At 39.9% G+C, this 22208-nt stretch overlaps 1 protein-coding gene across 4 annotated transcripts in view; it reads left to right on the forward strand.

The window, feature by feature from the left end:
• Window positions 1-22208, forward strand: part of KEL (Kell metallo-endopeptidase (Kell blood group)) — a 37026-nt gene that overhangs the window by 12709 nt on the left and 2109 nt on the right. For 3 of the 4 annotated variants that reach the window (XM_084502082.1, XM_084502083.1, XM_084502084.1), the window contains 15 exons: window positions 453-577; window positions 3587-3733; window positions 4336-4398; window positions 5536-5724; window positions 6134-6279; window positions 8665-8788; window positions 9242-9352; window positions 10467-10565; window positions 11046-11123; window positions 11554-11657; window positions 12546-12656; window positions 14794-14861; window positions 15100-15257; window positions 16149-16241; window positions 17443-22208. The exon at window positions 17443-22208 is cut by the window's right edge and continues 2109 nt beyond it. In XM_084502082.1, coding sequence (XP_084358208.1) covers window positions 453-577; window positions 3587-3733; window positions 4336-4398; window positions 5536-5724; window positions 6134-6279; window positions 8665-8788; window positions 9242-9352; window positions 10467-10565; window positions 11046-11123; window positions 11554-11657; window positions 12546-12656; window positions 14794-14861; window positions 15100-15257; window positions 16149-16241; window positions 17443-17619 — 1793 coding nt within the window. In that variant the 3' untranslated portion in view covers window positions 17620-22208. Of the gene's footprint in view, window positions 1-68; window positions 188-452; window positions 578-3586; window positions 3734-4335; window positions 4399-5535; window positions 5725-6133; window positions 6280-8664; window positions 8789-9241; window positions 9353-10466; window positions 10566-11045; window positions 11124-11553; window positions 11658-12545; window positions 12657-14793; window positions 14862-15099; window positions 15258-16148; window positions 16242-17442 lie in introns of those variants that run through there. The other variant, XM_084502085.1, reaches the window with a different exon arrangement.

The raw sequence follows: 22208 nt of genomic DNA on the forward strand, positions 1-22208 counted from the left end.
ATATTAAAATAGTTGCATTTCAAACATTTCAATTCTCCTTGCCAAGTGTAAGAAATGGAAGTCACACTTCAAAATTCAGGAAACTAAACCATTTTCCTACTGCCTTGTAAAAGTAGACCCTTTTTGCTGTGTATGTCTGAGTGTGCACTGTGACCTTGTCCTGACTCCATGTGGGACCAAAACCTAGGTATGATCAACCTTTCTGTTGTGCTCCAGTCTCCATGCAAAGAAAGTCACATATTTGATCTCAGGAAGAGTCATAGCAAACACTAGAAAACGTCTTGCTTTGGGTTACTTGGCAAAGTGTAGATATATTTACTAATCTGCTCTGAAAGTGCAAGGTGATATTTTCTTACAACCTTCCTCTGCTCTAGTACTGCCCATCTTTCTTTATTATCACCTTTATCACTCTTGTAGTTTTTCATTTTTATTTTATTTTTTTTTTTCCTCAGAGGCCCCACAGTTTGAGATAAGAGGTTCAGCTAAAGAGAAAGCAATCCAGTTCTATCGTTCCTGCATGGATACACAAAAGATAGAATCCCAAGGAAATCAAACATGGAAGAACCTCCTAAATCAGGTGAATGTTTCTGCTGCATCTTCTACATGCAGAAGACAATTCCTGTAAGAAAAAAAAAAAAAAAAAAAAAAAAAAAGGAAAGAGTGAAATTTAGGCTATATATTCCTGCATGGTGGAATTTTGCTAGCATCTGGTTTTGAAATAAGCTCATGGTTCGCAGCCTGACTTCTACAAGATAAATCTCAATTTGAATGCTGTTTAAAGATTTGGCTTTCTGACATCAGGTACATAAATCTGCCCTCATGACCTTACATTTTACAACTGCTCAACAACCAAGACTGCAGAGAGGGATTACTTAATCTCAGAAGCTCAGTTCAATACAATTTGACTTACAGATCAGGAAACATCTTGCAAAATGGGTGAAACGCTTGTCTAAGATCTGACAGCCATCCACTACTCCAGGCTTCAGGAAAACTTGTCTGAAGAGGAAAATGCTTCTATTGCCATTCTGGAAGCTTCCTCCCAGTGCCAGGGAGAATTCCTGTTAGCAGATTGCAGTTATGCCCTGTCTCCAAGGCTGATGTGGAAACTTTCAGCAGAAGGAACAGTGACAGCAAGGCCCCCTGAGTATCTGCCTGTTAGGGAGGAGGAACCCTAAATTCCTGATCTCTGTTTGCCCACCTGGATAACTTTAGAAAAATATATTCTTTTTCGCTCCCTCCTTCACTGCCTTTTTATTTATTTTATTATTATATTTTTCCAGTGTACCCTGTTCTGTTGATAATTATCATTTGTTTTCGCTGTCACAGAATCACAGAATGGTTGAGGTTGGAAGAGACCTCTGGAGGTCATTTGATCCAACTCCCCTGCTCAAGCAGGGCCACCTACAGCCAGCATCTAGGACCTTCTCCAGATGACTTTTGAATATCTCCAAGGAGGGAGACCCCACAATGTCTCTGGGTAACACGTGCCAGTGCTCAGTCACCCACACAGTAAAAATATTTTCTGATGTTCAGAATCTCTTGTGTTTTAGTGTGTGCTCATTACCTCTCACCATGTCACTGGGCACCACTGAAAAGAGCCTGACTATATTCCTTCCATCTTCGGACATTTATATAGATTGATAAGATTCCCTTTGAGCCTTCATTTCTTCAGGCTAAGCAGTCCCAGCTCTATCAGACTTTCCTCATATGTAAAATGCTCCAGCCCCTTAGCCATTTCTGTGGCCCTTGATTGGACTCTCTCCAGTAGCTCCATGTCTCTCCTGAATTGCCGAGCCCACTAGCCCAGCACCTGGACACAATACTTCAGGTGTGACCTCACCAGTGCTGAGTACAGTGCTGATCACCTCCCTCAACCTGGTGATACTTTGCGTAATGCAGCCCAGGATACCATGAACCTTCTTTGTGGTAAGGGCACATTTCTGGCTCATGTTCTAGTTGGTGGCCACCGGAACCCCCTACAGCTTTCCAGCAAGGAGTCCCCCGGCATGTACTGGTGCCTGCAGTTGTTCCTCCCGAAGTGCAGGAATTTGCACTTTCCCTTGTTGAACTTTATAAGGTTCCTGTCAGCCCATTTTACCAGCCTGTCCAGGTCTCTTTGGATGGCAGCATGATGCTTTGGTGAATCAACCCCTTCTCCCAGTGTTATGTCATCTGCATACTTGCTGAGGACACACTTGGACCCATCATCCAGATCATTAATGAAGACGTTGAACAGGGCTGGACACAGAAGGGACCACTGGAGTACACTGCTAGGTGGTGGCCTCCAACTAGACTGATCACCATGCTCTGGGCCTGGCTGTTCAGCCAGTTTTCAATCCATTTCACTCATCTGCCCATACAGCCCATGCAGCTTGTCAATGAGGATTATTTTGGAGACAATGTCAAAAACCTTATTGAAGTGCAGGAAGATAATTCCTAATGACCCTTCCCTCATCCACCATCCACCAGGGCAGTCATTTCATTGCAGAAGCTTATCCTGTTGATCAAGCATGACTTCTCCTTGGTGAAGCCATGCTGACTACTCCAGATGATCTTCCTCTTCATGTGCCTGCAAGTGATTTCCAGGTTTAGCCATTTCATCACCTTCCCAGGGACTGAGGTGAGGCTGACCAACCTGCAGTTCCCTGGGTCTTCCTTTGTGCCCTTCTTGCAGACAGGAATGATGTTTGCTTTCCAGGTATTTTTCCCAGTCTCCATGATCAATCAGATTATTGAGAGTGGTCTCACAATAATATCTGCCAGCTCCTGCAACATTCATGGGTGCATCCTATCAATGGTCATGGGCTCTGTAAATCCAGTTTGCCAAAATATTTCCTGACGTGATGGTCTTCCACCAAGGGTATGTCTTCCTTACTGCAGCCTTTCCTCTTTGTCTCTGTGACCTGGGTTTCTAGTCTTTCTAGTAAAAACTCTGGCAAAGAAGGCATTCAGAATCTCAGCCATCTTAATTTTCTGTGTAACCAGGTTCCCCATCTTGTTTAGCAACAGACTCACATCTTTCCTGGCCTTTGTTTTTTCTTTGATACACTTACAGAAGCCCTTCTTGTTGTCTTCAACATACCTGGCAAAATTCAATTCCATTAGGGCTTTAGCTTTCTTAACTTCATCCCGGCATATTTGGACATCTCGGTATTCCTCCCAGGATACCTGTCTTGCTTCCACTCTTTGTAGGCTTCCTTTTTGTGATTGAGTTTGGCCAGGAGCTCCTTGTTAATCCACTCAGGCCTCCTGGCATTTTTGTCTTACTTCCTATTCATTGGGGTGGACCATTCTTGAACTTGGAGGAGGTGATCCTTGAATATTAACCAGCTTTCTTTTTTTTTTTTTTTCTATCTCTTTCCCCTCCAGTGTCATCTTGAAATTCATTACTTTCCTTAAGTGAAAGTGACAGGTAGTTTTAAAGCAGGGTATGTAGAAACCTTCATGAGTTTCCCTGTTGCTATTTGCTCTATTGTTTCTCTGTTGTCATAATGACTGAGTTCATAGGAGTGAAAAAAATATTTGTAAATAAGAATCAAAAAAGTGTTTTTCTCACCTGTGGTCATGCTGTCTATCCCTTCTCTAGGTTGTTGGATGGAATATCACAGGCATAGGGAAAGCAAAAGATTTTAATGAAACTCTTCGGATTCTCATGGGCAGATACAACACCTTTCCCTTTTTCAGAGTGCATGTGGGACCTAGTCCTTTTGATCCCAAGACCAATGTAATTCAGGTGAGTGGATTAACGAAAGAGAGTTATCAGTAAGTGCCAGGAACAAAGAGTCAGTAACACAGTTCATGAGATCCAGGCTTGCTCAAGTTCTTCTTTGAAGAAAGTTTTCATAAAATTTTCTGTAATCTTCATAATTTTATTGCAAAAAAGACCCCTTAATTCTGGAGAATGAGGAGATGAGGAGGAATAGATCGCTTGCTTTCACCTCTTCTGGTTGATTGGTGTAAATTTCTGCTTTGTTGTGGAATTGTCACTTGTTCACAGGTGTGGCTAGTAGAGCAGTGTACTCTACAAAAGCACTCTAACTGTTAAGCATCTAATACATTATTATGCTATTAATTTTGCATCTCATGAGAAATATTTAACAATGTGGTTTATATTTGAATGTCAGTCACCACAGATTTGTAATGAGATTGTAAATAAGCTGCAGAATGCGATAGATCCACAAAAAGTACCTAGGAAACATTTTTGAATCTTTCAGGCAATTTATTAACATTTCAAATGCTGTGACACAGAGACAAAGAAAGCCTATTTAGCATAGTCTTAACACTTCTAGTGTTTCTGGAAATAGCCAGATATTTGTCCTTTACTCCTTTTTGCAGATTGACCATCCTGAGTTTGAGATGCCACCTGAGAGTAAATTCAAAGAGAAAAATTATCCTGAGGTAACATATCAGAGACTGACGAAAGGTAAAAATAGTAATTTGGTGTAGGGATCTCTTTGAATTTCTTCCTGATTCAGAGTGACCTATTTCCATGAGGTATGGTTGATGGCCTCTAAAAATGTCTCCAGATGGAATTTGTTATAAAATAGTCTGCTTTTGTAAAATACTAGCTTCTATAATGCAACCAATTTTAGATGCCATTTTTAAAACTTCTAGTATAGAAAGAGAATGTTACAATTTTGAGATATGATTGAGATATAAAATTGAGAAGTGATTTAGTAGCTTAGTGGGTAGTATTGGTGATAGGAGGATGGTTGGACTAGATGACCTTGTAGGTCCTTTCAAATCTTGTGTTTCTATGATTTTTTATGAATTTTATTTTGTATTTACTAGGTAATATGAATCTGGGGCTCCCTCTATGTTGAATGAATGTTTCAAAACTTTTTTCTTGTTCAAAATAAAGGCTTTATAATCTATTAACATTGGTGTAGTAGGGGAGTAATTTTAAAATGTTTTAACCTAAGCTAGGGAAATAAGGTCTTTGAACATGGGAGTCATTGCAGCAAAGATAATTTCATCACAACTATCTAATTTTTCTGAACTGCATAAAAACTGAGCTGATTTCAGTTTCTCAGTCTGACTCTTTCAGAAGAGTTCTCAAAAAATAAACCCTTTTAGCCATCACAAGTATTCCTGTGATAACTCATTAACATATAAGCAAGACTGCCATTTCCTCTCCATCCAAAATACTGAATTATTGTGTCACTGTCTACTACAGCTCTCCTAACTCCAGAGACAACAAGCCTGCAGCCCTAAAGTGATTCTGGTGTTTAAAGCAACTGTTAGCTGGGACAAATTAAAATTATTACCTTTTGAGAATTCACTGTTCTTCACTGAGAAAGGAGCTGTACTTGGCAAAGTGTGTTCCACTTGAAGAATTACATGAGGATGTTGTGGTGAAGATGACAGTTTTCAGGACAAGTGCTACATTGTTTTTGAAAGAGTGAATCTTATGTGGTCAAGATGGGTGGATGGATGGATGGATGGATGGATGGATGGATGGATGGATGGATGGATGGATGAGGTGACTAACTTGCAGTCATGTTTCTCCCCCTGGTCATATGCTCTGTATTGCAGGTTCTCCGTGTCTATCTCTCATACCTGGAAAAAATTGGAGGGCTACTTGGAGGTCCACAGGATGGTTTCCCTCATTCATTTTCCCTTACCTTGTCCTTCATCTCTAAACTCCAGCGTGTTGTTACCCCACTGCAGGAAAGACAGAAGAGGGGGATGCTGTTCTTTCGCACTAACATTAAGGAGCTACAGGTATCTATCTGTGCCTTAGAACTTGAGAAACACAATTACATGTGATGTTCACATTCTGAAGATCCAGATCAAAAGATATGTGAGCTACACTGTTTAGATGCCCTTCTTGCAAATTACCCTTGGAGACTGTTGAATTTTAAATAACCTATTAACTTACTGTCTCTTATTGATAGCAGTTGGAATTTCCAGGTCCCCAAATCCACTCCCTGTCTCCCCCATGCTGTTCTGATAAAAGAAATAAATGTCTATTCTCCTTTTCTAGTATAATCAATACCCACACCATAAAAACAGCTCAACTTGTTGAAAGTATCCATTACCAGTATCAAGGAGACAATCCCAGTTTCCCTATTATTTCTTGACAATCTGTTTAGGCTGACAGCTCAACATGTAAGCTTTGTTTTACTTCTAGGAAAAGGCACCTGCTATTGATTGGTTGTCATGTCTCCAGGCCCTCTTCCATCCTATGCCAATGAACCTTTCTCAGCCAATTGCAGTGCATGACATGGATTACTTAAGAGGCATGTCACAGCTCATTGAAGGCTGGAACAATGAAAGGTAGGAGTTGTACAGATCTGTGGTTGAGGTTATTCATGCCTTAAGAAATATTTACTTCTGATAACGTAAGTTAATGAGTTGCAAGCCTGCTGTGTCTCTGTATCCACAGGTCCAGTGCTGAGGATTAGCATATACTCCCAATAGGCTTGCACATGCATACAACGTATATGTACACATATAAGGATATATATTGCCCCCCACCACCACCCATGCAAACATGAATAGCGCAGTCAGCCTGATCCTAGTCCTCCTCTGCACATGATCAGGATTGGACTACACTAGTGAAATATAAAAAAATATATTTACGTACACACACAATATGGATTACTGCAGTATTTGGCCTTTGATACTCAGAATGTTCAGTAGCCTGTCCCAGATGCCCTGATCTCCACAGCTGCTGGGACCTGGATATGCGGGCCACTGAGACTTGCAGCCCGACTCTGGTTGCTGGTATTCAGATATCTTCTAGTTACAAATACACATTAAAAACAGATCTCTCCAGTAGCTGGTCAAACTGTTGTTCTCTCCAATAGCCAACCTTGTCTCCCTGGTATCCAGTCCCATTCCCACAAACAAACTCACCCACAAACAAGGATATTTAAAAATAACTTGATGAGACAGACTCTGGTGACCATGCACAGGACTCAACCAGACAGACATACTGACAAGACACAAGTTTACTCTAGTCCATTCTCTGTTATCACCTTTCCCCTTAACTTTACCATACATAAACTCCTCTCAGTCCACCATGATCCTTTCCTTTCTCTGCCTTTGGTGCTTCGTACAAGCATCCCATATTAAGTCTCACAGAATCCTACAGTCACAGAATCACAGAATCACAGAATCACAGAATTTTCTAGGTTGGAAGAGACCTCAAGGTCATCGAGTCCAACCTCCAACCTAACGCTAACAGCCCTCCACTAAACCATATCCCTAAGCTCTACATCTAAACGTCTTTTGAAGACTTCCAAGGATGGTGACTCCACCACTTCCCTGGGCAGCCTGTTCCAGTGCCTCACAACCCTTTCAGTGAAGAAGTTCTTCCTAACATCTAGCCTAAAACTCCCCTGGCTCAACTTAAACCCATTCCCCCTCGTCCTGTCACCAGGCACGTGGGAGAACAGGCCAACCCCCACCTCGCTACAGCCTCCCTTGAGGTACCTAAAAAGAGCGATAAGGTCGCCCCTGAGCCTCCTCTTCTCCAGGCTGAACAAGCCCAGCTCCCTCAGCCGCTCCTCGTAGGACTTGTTCTCCAGACCCCTCACCAGCTTCGTCGCCCTTCTCTGCACCCGCTCAAGCACCTCGATGTCCTTCTTGTAGCGAGGGGCCCAAAACTGAACACAGTACTCGAGGTGCGGCCTCACCAGAGCTGAGTACAGGGGGACAATCACCTCCCTAGCCCTGCTGGTCACGCTGTTCCTAATACAAGCCAGGATGCCGTTGGCCTTCTTGGCCACCTGAGCACACTGCTGGCTCATATTCAGCCGACTGTCCACCATCACTCCCAGGTCCTTCTCTGCCTGGCAGCTTTCCAACCATTCCTCTCCCAGCCTGTAGCTCTGCTTGGGGTTATTGCGCCCCAGGTGCAGGAGCCGGCACTTGGCCTTGTTGAACTTCATGCAGTTGACCTCAGCCCATCGGTCCAGCCTATCCAGATCCTCCTGCAGAGCTTTCCTACCCTCAAGCAGATCGACACACGCACCTAACTTGGTGTCATCTGCGAACTTACTGAGGGTGCACTCGATGCCCTCGTCCAGTCCCCTCAAAGTATCCCATAAGAAGTATTACCCAGTCCTAAAGTGCTCTTTCCCCTTCTTCCCATAATGAATCCTGTACTCAAGTAGGTAATTATCCCTTGGGTATTCAGGGTGTTCTTGAGTGTGAGTTTCTTTGGTTGACTCATGTCAGCGGCTTTCATAGCAAAATGAATGAGCAAATCATCGTTCTTTTGTTAACCCCAGGAGTAGTCCATTCAGGATACTTTGTTGTCACTGTTCAGGTTACCAGGTTTCCTCTGCCTCAGATTATTCCTCTGACACTTGCCATGCTTCTGTGTTTATGGTGACCTCTTAACGCCATAATCTGACTGTTGCTGAAAAAAATCACTGTATTGACTTTGTTCTCCTCTTAGAGTTATTCATGATTTTTGTCATTTCCATCAAGCTTTTGCATGGTATCCTGTCCACATATTTGCTTTTAATTCATAACATTGAATATTGTTTGCTGTTCAGTGCTGACTGGTTTCTGCTTATTTTTTTTAGGTCCAGGTTTTTGATGGAATAACTGCTTAAATATTTGACTTCATCCAGCTAGGAGGTGATCCCATCTTAATGTGGGCTAAAGTGGTCCTCTCTATTGGTCTTCCTAAATGTCATGTTCCTACAGGGTCCTTTCCATCTATATGATTCTTTGTCTGGTTGGGAATCTCTCCCCTGCCCTTGACAGTCGATTCCAAGATGCACGCTTGGAGCTATCTAGGACTCTTCATGGGAAAATGGGATCTAGAGTGGTGAGTTAGCTTTTAAACATCTTCACTTCCACAGCGCACACCTTCTGGATATTCTCTTGATCCCTCACCTGGATGGAGCTTCTTAGATCTGGGGTGGAGAACCACTCCTACTAGGCCAATTAAGGCTTCACATTTCTCAAGGATTTGTAAACATGACACAAAAAAGATTTCAAGGGCTAATTGCACTGTATCATGGGGTGAGGAACAATGTATAGATAGCCACCTTCCTTCTATTTATTTGTTACAGTCAGAATATGAGTATTCATCTTGTGTGAATACAAGTAGGGTAAATAATTCTTTGTTTTACTGTATTAAAATTTTCAGTATTTATGGCTGTCATTTTTAAATAACAACATATATACTACTGACAGCGTGTTTATTTATCTTTTTACCATCTTCATCTTTCTGTCTCTTCACTCTCAGCTGTCTTTATTTTTTTCTCTATTCTTACAGACCCCAGTTGAGCGCTGGAAGAAGTGTTTGACTGATACCAGCTCTTTCTTTGAGCCAGTCCTAGGGCAGATGTTTGTGAAGGAAATTTTCCCTCAGCAAACCAAGAAACTTGTAAGTATTCATCCTCTTAAACCCCAAAACCCCAAGCATAGCTCAGCTTTGTTCCTTTTTTTTTTTTTTTTTTTTTTTTTTTTGCCTTGTCAGCTTAGAACAGCATCAAGGCAGCAAAAGCTTTTGTACCTTTTTATGTATTCCTGTATGTTACATACTTCTCTTCTGTTTGGGGGAAATGTGTGATATCAACAGAACAAGAGCACTGTCACTGCTAGAATAATCAATGTTAAAATACCACTTAGAATCTTTATCTCATCTGTTAGCAAAGCTATATGGACTGCAGAAATACCTATGAGAACCCTGTGAGTGCATGCCATTTCAGTGTGTTTAACTGAAATGGCAGTTATTATTCATCAGAAATCCTGAAGTATTTAAATAAACTTTTCAGTCATAAAGCCAATAAGGGAATGGTGGGTGAACAAGGACTGCATAATATTTATGACCAGTTTTACAGAAACAAATCAATATCAAAACATTCTGAGAGGATCCACAGTAAACGGAACACCTGTTGGCACTGTGGAAAAGATATCTTTCTTTACTTTGATGATCAGACTTTTTTTTTTTTTTTTTTTTTTTTTTTTTTTATTTAATGGAGGGAAATTAGTGTAGGCATCAAGTTTTTTGAGGTTTTCAGTGTATACAAGTAACAAGGATGATAATAATAACTCCAAGAAAGAGACTATGTACTGAAGCAAAAAGCTGAATAAGCAAAGCACAATTTTGTGAAGGAGAGACTCAGACTGCTGTAACTTTGGAAAGGGAGACACCAATAAGAAATTATTGTGGATGTTTTGTGAAATGGGACAATCATTTGATCCATTCCCATCCCGAAAGGGATTTAATGAAAAGGGATTATGTTTCCCCTCTTACTATGATGGTCAAGAGGAAAAGGTGTGTGGGAAAGAATGATGACATCTGTGAGGAACCACTGGATGCCTAAGAAACTTAAGCCTAAATAGATATAGAAGCTGCTATTTCTTCTTTCATCAAGAGAAGAGGAATAATATTCCAACTATTGTATGGTTGAATTGCTGGAACATGGGAAGACAATAACTAGGCCTGAACAATGTTTTTCTGCAGTTCTGAATGTGCCTTCTGTTCTCCATGGCAGGCTGAAGAGATGTTCTCTGAGATCCAAGATGCTCTCTACAGCCAACTGGATCAGTTGGAGTGGATGGATGAGCAAACACGCCAACAAGCTAAAGTTTTGGTGCGTGCAGAAGGCAGAAGTTACTGAGGCCAAACTTTCCCTATAGTCTCTGGAGAAAAATGGAAGGGGCCTACATATTTCTACCTGTTCCTACAGGCACACAATTTTAAATAGATTCCTTATACACACTAAAACCTTTATGTGGTTCTATAGGTGTCATCACGCACAAGACACTGATACATAGGCCACAGATACTGTGAATTAATGTAATGTGATGAGTTACATAGTACCTTCAGATTTACACATCTATAGAATTTTAAAAATATAAACTGAATTCCAGAAAACTGTACTAAAAAAAAAAAAAAAAAGTAGAACAGAATAACAAGAGGAGATGTCTTGTTGAAAAAGAGCAGTTGTTTTTGTAAACTGCTGATTAATAGATCCTATTTTTGTTTAGAAATAGAGTTTAAAAGGGACTTCCAGAATGTAAAACTCCCTGTTGGTCACATTTTTTTTTTTTTTTTTTAATTATGATTTTAGATGTCCACGCTACAAGTGGAGATTGGCTATCCAGCTTACATACTTCAGACTGCCAAAGTGAACCTGGAATACCAGAATGTGAGCTATATAATGTAAACCTGTCTGTCTCACTACTGGCAGTTTACTTGTACTAACTGCTATCTTGTCTGCTGATAAAAGAGGCCATAACCTCTGAGCAATGCACATATCACTTTCTGAGAAGAGGTGGATCCAGACAACCCGTATCTATTGCTTCTGCATTGTCCAGTGTTGCCTGTGCTGCCTCCTACTGACTGTGACCTGTTTGTATGTTCTATTTGAAGATAATGTTCTGGTCACATCTTAAATCAAAAGTCTTTTGAACTGGGAGAGGAAAAAAAAAAACAACACAACAAAAACAAAAGTGTTGCATTAGTTTGTCTTTTGATGAAACTCTTTTTTACCTGTGGGACTTTCCTCTCTCTCATACTGTCCAATTCATTCCTCTCTCATGCTCTGTGACATTGACATTTCCCAACTCTTCCCTCAGCTGGAGATAAATGAAGACACTTTTTTCCTCAATGTGGTGGCTTGCTTGAAGACAATGAGGGAGAATTCCTACTCAAAACTCCTTCAGCATCATTCACATGTTAAGTAAGTGTCAGATGTTGATATGAAGAAAACAGATTACCTGAGGTTGGAAGGTAATTGTGGTGATCTCCTAGTCCAATCCTCCTGCTCAAAGCAGGATCAGCTGGAAGAGGTCACTCAGGAGTGTATCCAGATGTCTGTCTATATCTCTCTTTTATTAAGGATGGGAAAGGCTCTGGCAGAACTGGACACAGTACTTACAGCTGTGGTTACACTAGTCGTGAACAAAGGTTCATAACCACCTCTTGACCTAGTGGTGACTTTTCTCCTAATGCAGGGCAGGATGCCGTTGTCCTTTTCTGCAAGGACACATTCCTGCCTCATCTTAAAAAAAAACCCTGAACATGGCACTCTATCTTGTGTTCAGCATGAGTTCCTGCTATCAAAACCACCACTGTTGTGGAGGGAATCCCAAACCCTTCAAAATGGAATCTTTTCTGCTTATTGTCATAAACCCGTAATACAGAGGAATATCTGGTGTTCCTGGGCTGAGCTATCTGACAGTAAAGCATTATGTGGAGATGAATATTGGCAGGAACACCTCGAAGTCAGGACATGGATGCTTCTGAAGGCAGGGAGTGGAGATAGGCATACTTGGGACTTGAGGTGTATTCTGTGCAGGACGTTACAGAAGGTTAATAATTCTGACTTATTTGACAGTGAAATTGTGAAGGTGAATCTCGAAATGTGTGTGAAAGCTAAGCTACCAGCTCTGTCTGTAAATGAGTGAAGATTTGTTTCAAGCACCTTTAACTCTAGATAATGTGAATTTCATCATTTTCCTTCATTGTGTGAACAGTTGTATGGAGCAAAGCATTTCTGCGCACCCAATGGAGGAAAGGAGCAAGGTATGAGATACAGATTAATACATTCTCTCATTTCTGCTTCTAGCTGGCAGGTGTTCCCCTGGGCTGTCCATTCATACTACTCACTAAGGCACCACATGGTGGTCTTTCCTGCTGGAATGTTCCGCAGCCCTTTTTTCCACATGGAGTTTCCCAGGTATGAAGGGGCTGCAAAAGTGGAAGCTGAATGTAGTCCTTTTGCTACACCATGTTTCCAGGAAGAATCTCAGTGAATGTGTCCTGAACCTCTATTTCTAACTGCATCCCAGAAAGATCAAGTATAAGGGGAAAAATAGCTTTTTTCTAAAGCCACATGGATGTGGCTTGCCAGTTCTGCTCTATGAACTCTGAAAGAGTGTGATCTTTCTCTGGAAGCAGAGAAAGAGTTTGCTGGAGCAATATTAGAATATAGGTGAAAGTAAGCTGAGACAAGTATATCATCCCAAAGCAAAGAGGTAGAAGTCTTGCATAGGTTAACTGAAAAAAACAATAAAATAAAAAAAAACACCTCTGCCTTTCTTTTTCTAGATTCCAAGTATTTCTTCAATCTAATTCATAGAAATACAACCCAGAGCAAATAGGAACAACTTCTTGTAAAAAGTCTTTTCAAATGGATCAAACACAGTTCTGTTCTTCCTTTTCTTCAAGAAACCTCCTCTAATTAGCAGACATATTTTTCATTCTGAGACTTCTCCTGCAACGATACCTCTATAGACTATACTTTCATAGTTTGGTTCTTTCATCATACTGAACAGTTCTTTTAAACTTTTTTTTTTTTTTTTCTGGTATTAAAAAGCACTTAAACATCTGACTGTAAAAATATTATCTGATGTCCTTTTTTTGCATGATAACTGACAGAGACTTGACATAATCCCATCATACTCCAAAGATCAGTTCACACAGTGGGAAGAGACTGAAGTCTGAAAGAAACCCATCTCAGTTAAAGTAATTATTTTTTCCATGGTAATCTTCTGCCACTACTTGTATGACATTTGCTAGTGTTTGCATTGTTTCATGAATTCAATATATTATGGAGAATAGGAAAAGAATAATAGGAAAAAAATCCAGTGGTGTAGGTTTTCACATTATTGTTCCTCTGAAAAAAAAAAAAAAAAAGAAGAAGAAGAGAGAGAAAGTGTCTGCAGCTTCTTATTCCTTTTGTATTTGGTGTTAGTAAAATATATTTTTCTCACCTTCATTCTGGGTCAGTAGACTCATAAGTCAAACTTGTGTTGGCACATTAACAGTTGGTCAGATGATGCTCCAGAATTTAAATTTTACTGTCAAAAATAATTTGCCAGTTCAGATAACTATGAGTATACTTGTTAAAACTAAAATTTGGCAAGACAGTTCAATCATTATAAGCTCCAGAGTTTCTGCAAGAGCAACTCTAAAATAAGATAAATTATCCTGTCCTTGTCGGTGTCCTAATGAGTTCCTGTTGATATAATAATGATACCCCATCCCTGGAAGTATTCATGTCCAGGTTGCATAGGGCTTTGAGCAACCTGGTCTAGTGGAAGGTGTCCCCATTGGCAGGGGGGTTGGAACTAGATGATTTTCAAGGTCTGTTCCAACCCAAACCTTTCTATGACACTATGATTCTAGACCCATTTCATGCTTTAGTAGTGTTAATCAGTGGCTGTAAAACAAACAAACAAACAAACAAAATCATCATTTTGTATTATGGAAATATATTTTAATTGTACTCATGCTTGTGTGACTGTAAATTCATTGCACAGAATGATAGAAATTCATATTGGAAAGAACCTCCTGCTTGTAGTGAGTGGAAAGATTACCAGTGCTAGGCCTGAGTAATTTTAGTAAAGCCTTCATGATTTTAATTTGCCTTACCAGTTTTATGTATTGTGTTTCACAAGATGACTGCTGCAAGACTGCCTTTCCAACCATCCTGCTCTTGTATTTTGCCATTGCAGTTACTGTTTATGTAGCAGTTCAGCCAATAATGGGTAACTAAGGACGTATCTCAACAGTGTATCACATTACAGTTAATAAGGACAGAATTTAATTCTCTCTTATTAAGATGGCTTATTAGCTAGGAATGCTTTAATGCAAGTCCATTGTGCAATTTCAAGCATTGGTAGAGTAATTTACATTTGTGTTCATATTTTTACAGAGTACCACATCTGGGAGGCAATAAACAGAAAGTGCTTCTGTGGTCTCTCAGAGTAGAATGCTTCTTTGCGGTACACAATTGTGCTCAGTGGTGATAAAGAATGCTCACCTGTTCTTCTTTTATTTTCAAAATCATTCTTTTCATGTTTATTTTTCAGTGCTGTGAACTTTGGAGCTATTGGGGTCTTCATGGCGCATGAACTTCTTCATGCATTCTATGGTTATGGTGGGTACCAGCTGCAGGGTAAAGCTTATCCTCTTCGTTTACTGTTCTAGGCCCCCAGTGGTAGTTTCCCTTAGGGGTTCTTCAGTCCTGGCCCCTATATCCATATATACATACATTATTAAAGCAGGTGAAGCTAAGGAAATCCACTCCATACCAAATGAAGAAAACTCAGTGTCGGGAATACAAGTGAACATCAGAAATAGCTTTACTTTTTAGGATTTTTTTTTTTTCCCTACAGTGCTGCCTGGTGGCTGTCCTACATGCAACAGCAGTGTGCTACAGAAATCTATAGATTGCTTTGTTGAACAGTATGAAAGCTTTGACTTTAAGGTCAACGGTACTATTACGCTCTTGGAGAATACAGCTGACAATGGAGGGCTTGCCATTGCTTACCAGGTATTGTAGTTTACTTATTTCTCTGATGTCATTTTTATGATCTCAGAGTCTCACCAGACAGCTCAACTGGCATGTCCTAAGACTGCCCTGTAATATCCCTGTCCTACATACTGCTCCAGTCCCAGATTTCTTGCATGTCTGTGCCAGTGCAGCATATGCTTTACATTTCCTCTGGTATTCCAAACATAGGTTCTTCACAGAGCTGTGCTTATAATCTCACTACCACCATATAAGACCGCTTATCCCCTTCACCTGTTCTGGGGTGGTCCTTTTTTTACATCCCTAATTATGTAATGCATACAAAACAAGTTATTATTTTATATTAGGTTATTATATATTTATGTTAAACCTAAGGAATTAAGTTGAGATAAGAACTAGAATTCTGTATTGTGATAAAATTACTCTACTGTCATGTTTTCAGCAATATTTCTGTCTAGAACCCCTGCAGGAATTCAGAGGTTTAGTTAATTAATGAGTGCAGAGTGCTCTGAGTTATCTGGGTGTCAAATGGCACTTGTTGCATTTCTGTGTGAAGAACTTTGAGACTGTTACAGACACAAAGATTTTTTGATGGCATTCATAGCACCAATAAATAAAGTTTTTCAGGTATCTGTAACTTTCTTTGAAAGTAATTTTCATTTTTTTTCATAGTGCAGTCATCACATCTCTTCTGACCAGCTGTGTACAGTAGTGTCAGAAAATGGAAGCAAAGGAATTAACATTGTTATTCTCCCTTCTTACAGCTATTAGGCACATCAGAGTGAGCAGAAAGAGATACAAGCATGCTAAATATATTAAAAATATACCAGACTGATATATTTAATTGACAGAAGACATGTTTCTTGGACACTGTCTGAAGTGGAGTTTACTATTAATTTTCTCTCTCCACAGGCCTATAAGAATTGGATGAATAAGCACAAAGAGGAGGATTTACCCAAGATCGGACTTTCACACGACCAGCTTTTCTACTTCAGTTTTGCTCATGTAATGAATTCTAGGCTAGTCATGTGTCTCTCACTCTCCATTATCTTTTACATTATTACAGTCTGTCCTTCTCAATATTCAGTCTTTTTTTCTTTTTTTTTTTTTTTTCCCCACTCTTCCTAGAACTGGGAATGATAGATGTTGTTGGAAGACTCAGAATCTTATTTAGAAAGCTAAAATTTACATATGGGGCTCTTAATCTGTCATGGATCTCACTGCAAACAAGATGCCTGTCTGTAAATATATCTTTTACAAAGCTCTGAAGTCTACCAAAATTAAGTTGTAGCAGACAAGTTGTGTCAGAGAAAGAAGACTTCTTTGCCATCCTCAGTACTTTTGCTACTCTGAGCAATCTTACTAATAGAAAATGAAATTTTAGTAGAAAACACACATAGGTCTCCATCCCTTGCTCCATCCATCTCTTTGTCAAGTTGTAAGGTCATTCTGAGTGACTGGTAGAGAAAAAAGTTTAGAATATAGATATAGTTTAGAGATAAAGAATGAGAAATACATGCACACATAGTTGGAGATTTTTGTGGGAACATGGTTTAAGGATTTGTGCAAAGTTGTGTGGTTTTGCAGGTGAGTTTTTTTAATTTCATCATCATGCCATTGGATTTCTGTGCTCAGAAAGGTCATACCCATATTAAAGACTGTAAATGTGCAAAAGGAAAATTTTCAAATCACAAGAGTGAAAATTTGGATTTCCAGTTGTAACACCCATAAAGTCACATAATCTTCCCCCCACTGTCTGTAGTAGTAATGGGATGTTGTAATGAGTGCTCACCTTTCCTAATGAGATATAATTCATTTTTGTTAATAAACTAAGTCTGGACACTTAGGCTACATCTATACTGTCACAGTAGGACAACAGTAGGACACAATAGGAACTTTGGAGTCCAAGGCTGCATGAACCCAAAACCCAATTCATTTTGTTGTGGACTGTGTAGCTTAGAGAAAAAGCAGGTGGCTGGTTGGGTAGGAAAATTGGGAATGAGAAGTTTAGGGAAAGGGAAGGGAAAATAGTCATAAATTGTGGCTGTGAAGGGAAGTATCTGAACATTGTTGGCACCCATGTATGTGGTTCTTAGTTTATTTCAGCAGCCTCAGTGATGTGGAATGTGCAGAGGCATAAGAACTTATGATTTATTTACATGAGGACAGTCACCCAAACTGACTTTTCTGTTTTACTTTCCTTCAGGCAATGTGTGGACACCAGGATCCTGAGGAATTACAGTCTTCCTTGAACACAGATCCACACAGTCCCTTGTCACTTCGCATCCGTGGACCTGTTAGCAATAGCAAGGACTTTTCCAAGCACTTCCACTGTCCCAGTAGATCACCAATGAACCCAGACAGCAAGTGCCACATTTGGTAACCTGTACGGAGGAGGAAGAATGATACAACTCCAGGAAGATGAAGGCCTGACCTATGCAAGTATGACCCATGGGGTCATACTCAGGGCCCATGGGGTGACATGGGGCTTTTATTCACTCTTCTGCCTTCTTTTTCTTGATATCCTTTTCTTGTCAGTTTATGGTAGCAAAAGCCTCAAATTGAGCTCATAAGGGGAAAAGGTGTCTTCCCACTGCTCCCAGCACTGTCCCCCAAATGGGACAACTCTGTAGACCAGCAAGTCCCAAGGTAAAAAGATGACTAGCCAGTCTCTAGTAGGTAACAACTTCTGATGAGTTGTAAACAGAAGTACTGTTCCATTATCACGCTATCTGTTCAGTGCATTTCCCTGTCTATTCTAGCAACCTCGGTCATGTAGAATGGGCACGGCAACATATTAGACTCCTAACATTTGATCATACAAGTTTGCCTCTTCAGAAAATTCTGTGTTACTATGCAAACTACACATGTAAGTTATCAGAGAAGGAAGAGTCCACTTCTATTCAATCTGCTGATAAGTAGTAGGGAAAACTCAGTGGCTGCATTTTCTAGGCTGGAAGAGAGTTACTAAATAATGAAGGTTACTCATGTAATCTAGGAAAGCATCGTCTTCGAGGAAAGTGAGACTGGGAGCTGAGAACTAATTCTCTTTCTGCTTTGTTTCTTTTCCATCAAGATTCCTTTTTTCTTTCTTAGTCTCTGTTTAAGGTTGAGGATATGGTTAAGGGTGAAGTGTGGAACAGTAACAGGAGTTGCTAGGGGTCTCTGAAGATCATTAACTTGAATATTAAGAATTCCAAGAACTTCTCTGGACCCAAACCAGTTTCTCTCATCCCTCCAAGTTTTCTTATCCCCGCATTTGTAAATATTTACCATCCAAAAAGAGGAGCTTGTCAGAAATAGAATTTCACTATCTACTTGAAACTGAATTTTAGATATTAATTTACTTCAGAAAAAATAAAGAGTAAGAAATAATATATTTTAGGGTAGAGAGAGACATGATTAAAGCACATTCTCTAGAACAACATATTAATTTCATCAATTTCACCTTCTGATAATTTAAATATATATATATATACATACATCAATCTTCTACACATTTTACCAAAATTAATAAGTATACAAAACTCTCCTTTTTGCATTAACTTCAAACTATTCCATTTATTTTACTTAATATATTGTATGCCTTGGGTTTGTTTGTAGAATAGATGATGGCAAGTGAAAACACCCCTTATCAATATAAGCATAATGACCATTATGGAAATCTTAATAACTGTGTTACTCCTTTTGAGGTACTGACCAATGCAGCAAAGTATTTTCCAAGAGTTGACTGTTCAGAGATTTTTTCATTTATTAAAAACTAAAATTTTAATAATGAATATGCTTCAGGAAAAAAAAATATACTTTGATTAGAAACTCTTTATGGCCAGGTTTTGTTTCTTTGTTCTTTATTTGTACAGTTCCCAGCATAACCAGAGTTTGTAGCTGAACTTCACTAATAATAAATAATTCCTCAGAATAATGGGATTTATTTACTCATCATAAAAAATAACAAAATTCAGATTTTGCTTATCTTTATCTTTTAAACAGTGCATGCTACTCCTCTACTTGCTTAATTAAGTTTGTCCTACCAGCATGTTCAAAATGTTTGGTCTTTCTATCAGGTGCTATAATAATTAGTTATATGCATCATTATACCAGAACTTGTGTGTATTATAGCAGTTATTTCACTGGACTGAGAAAGCTTGGCTTCTTTGTTTATAATGTGTATAAAAAGCAAAGGCTCGTCTTAATGAGATTTTTTTTTTTTTTTTTTTTTTTTTTTAATCAAAATAGAACAGAATAGAACCAAGTAGTTCAATTGGGGAAGAGATCTTCAAAGATCTTGTAGTCCAACTGCCTGACCACTTCAGGGCTAACCAAAAGTTAAAGTATATTAATGAAGGCATTGTCCAAATGCCTCTTAAACACTGACAGGTGTGGGGCATCATTCCCCTCACTAGGAAGTCTGTTGCAGTGTTTGAACACCCTTGCAGTTAAGAAATTTTCTTAATATCTGGTCTGAACATCCCCTGGTGCTGCTTTGGGCTGTTCCCTCGTGACCTAATGTTGGTTAACAGGGAGAAGAGACCAGCACCTCCCTCTGTGATTCCCCTGCTCAGGAAGCTGTAGAGAGCAATGAAGTGACCTGTTAGCCTTCTTTTCTCCAGACCAGACAAATCAAGTGTCCTCAGCCTCTCCCCATAGGATGTGCCTTCCAGACCCTTTACCAGTTTTGTTGCCCTCCTCATTCAAGTATCTTACTATCATTTTTATATTGTGGAGACCAGAACTGTACAAAATATTCAAATTGAGTCCACACCAATGCTAAACACAGTGTAAGAATCATCTCTTTTGACTGGCGGGCTATGCTGTGTTTAAGGCACCCCAAAATGCAGTTTGTTCTCTTGGCTGCCAGGGTGCAGTGATGCCTCATGTTAAGCCTACTGTCAACCAGCACTCCCAGATCCCTTCCTGATGAGCTGCTCTCTAGACACTCTTCTTCCAGCCTGTACCTGCATCTGATATTACTCTGTCCCAGGTGCAGAACCCAACATTTTCCTTTGTTGACCTTCATGCCGTTGCCAATTGCCCAATGCTCCAATTTGTCTAGATCTCTCTGCAAGGCCTCTCACCCTTCCAGAGAGTCAACAGCCTCTCCCAGTCTAATGTCATCAGCAAACTTGCTGCATTCAACTTCTGCATCCAGATCATTGACAAAAATGTTGAACAGGACTGGCCCTAGAATTGGGCCCTGGGGAACACCACAGGTGACTGGCCATCAAACCAGATAAATGGCCGTCACTATATTCCTATGACCTCTACCATCGAGTCAGTTTATCACACAGTGTAGTGTGAACCTTTTCATGTCACAGTTGAAAAGTATGTGAGAAATGCAAGAAGGGAGGTCTGGGTTAGAAAACAATTGCATGAGCCCTTACTGAATTTATTGGTTAATTTTTTCAAGGGGAGAAGAAAGAAGCACTTTCAGTATGTGCACAAGGTCTCTGTCCTTTTTGCTTAGTGTTGTGGATTCAGTGGGATGTGGGTGGTGAAAAGAAGCCTTGCTGCCTAGTAGGTGATCTTGAAACACAAGTAGATGTTCACATTGCCATCATCTGTGACCACAACAATGATTTCACACTTTATGTCATGCATTGAAGAAACAGCACGGTAATGATAATGTTCAAGAAAAGGGCCTGATTCAACAGCAGATCCTTCACAGCTGAATTCCTCAGTCTCTGATAGTACTCCTGTAGGACCATATTGATCAGCTCCATTCCTTCTCCTGTAGACGAGGCCACAAACATTTCTTCCATTTGCTCCCAGCCTGCAGCTAGAGATGGGTATGGACAACATAAATTTTCTTCTTTCTCCCATTTTGTATTAAAATATTCTTTTGGACTCTTTTGAGCTTTGAGTCCTTATCTCTTTTCTCTACCTGCTTTCTAAACTTAAGACTTCACTTTACTCTTACTGCGTGTCCATTTTCTCCTTCATAGTAAGGAGCTTTTCATTCACACCACTCTCTGTCTCTTTCCCTTGGTCTTTCCTTGGATTTATTCTTCTCAATTCTGTATGCATTCCTCAATGCTAGCCCTCCCCACAGTGTTCTCATAATTTGCAAATGTTGTTCCTCAATGTATGTGGGTATGTGTGTAAACCTGGCCTGAATTTCTCTCCCTCTGCCCTCATAAGTTCATGCCATTGCTACAGGGTAGTAAGCTGCCATTGAGGAGGGGGAGACCATCTTTATTGCTATTTTACCAGGGGAACTGAGGTGCAGTGAAGCAAGGCATTGGAAGAACTGGGTACTGGCATCTGGATTCCAGTGGTTTGTGACTTGTAGGATTATTTTTTTTTTTGTATCTTTTCTAAACACAATCTTTCCCATTCTCTTGTTACAAGTGTAACAGGAATGATTTTCTCTTCCCTCCTTCTTGCATTTGGGCAGTTTCCCCATTTCCTTCTCAACACACCTTCTCCCTGACTCTTGCATGTCTTGCTTTCTCTCTTCCCACGCTGGCCTAACTTCTCAGACTTGTTGTCCCTGAATTACTGCACTTTGATCCTGTTTCCTGGGTATACTGTGTATGGGTATGCTTTGTCTCTTTGTCTCTTTGTCTCTTTGTCTCTTTGTCTCTTTCTCTCTTTCTTCTTTCTTTCTTTTTAAGAGTGACCTATTGTCACATTGAGAGGAACTGATCACTTCTGAAAAAGATGGGAGAACTTTAGGAGAACCACAATTCCAAAGATAAAAAATCAGATAAAGGTCCAGAGCCATTGCCTTTTCCAGGGCACAGCCAGTCATTTATTTATTTATTTATTTTTTCCAGGAATTAAGAACAGTAATTACTGACTTGCCATTGGGTAATTTAAGTTATTTTAGATACTGCTCTTTCAAGCACTGATCTGATTTTTCAGGGAGTTACACATTAGGAGCACTTGTTTCTTATCGCAGGTGGGATCTTCTAAGAATTGTTTTCTCCTTAGAGTTTTAACTCTTGCCTTGGAGATTCTTAAAGAACTTTT

The sequence above is a fragment of the Aythya ferina genome (genome assembly GCF_964211825.1).
Source record: "Aythya ferina genome assembly, chromosome: 1".
Classification (NCBI taxonomy): domain Eukaryota; kingdom Metazoa; phylum Chordata; class Aves; order Anseriformes; family Anatidae; genus Aythya; species Aythya ferina.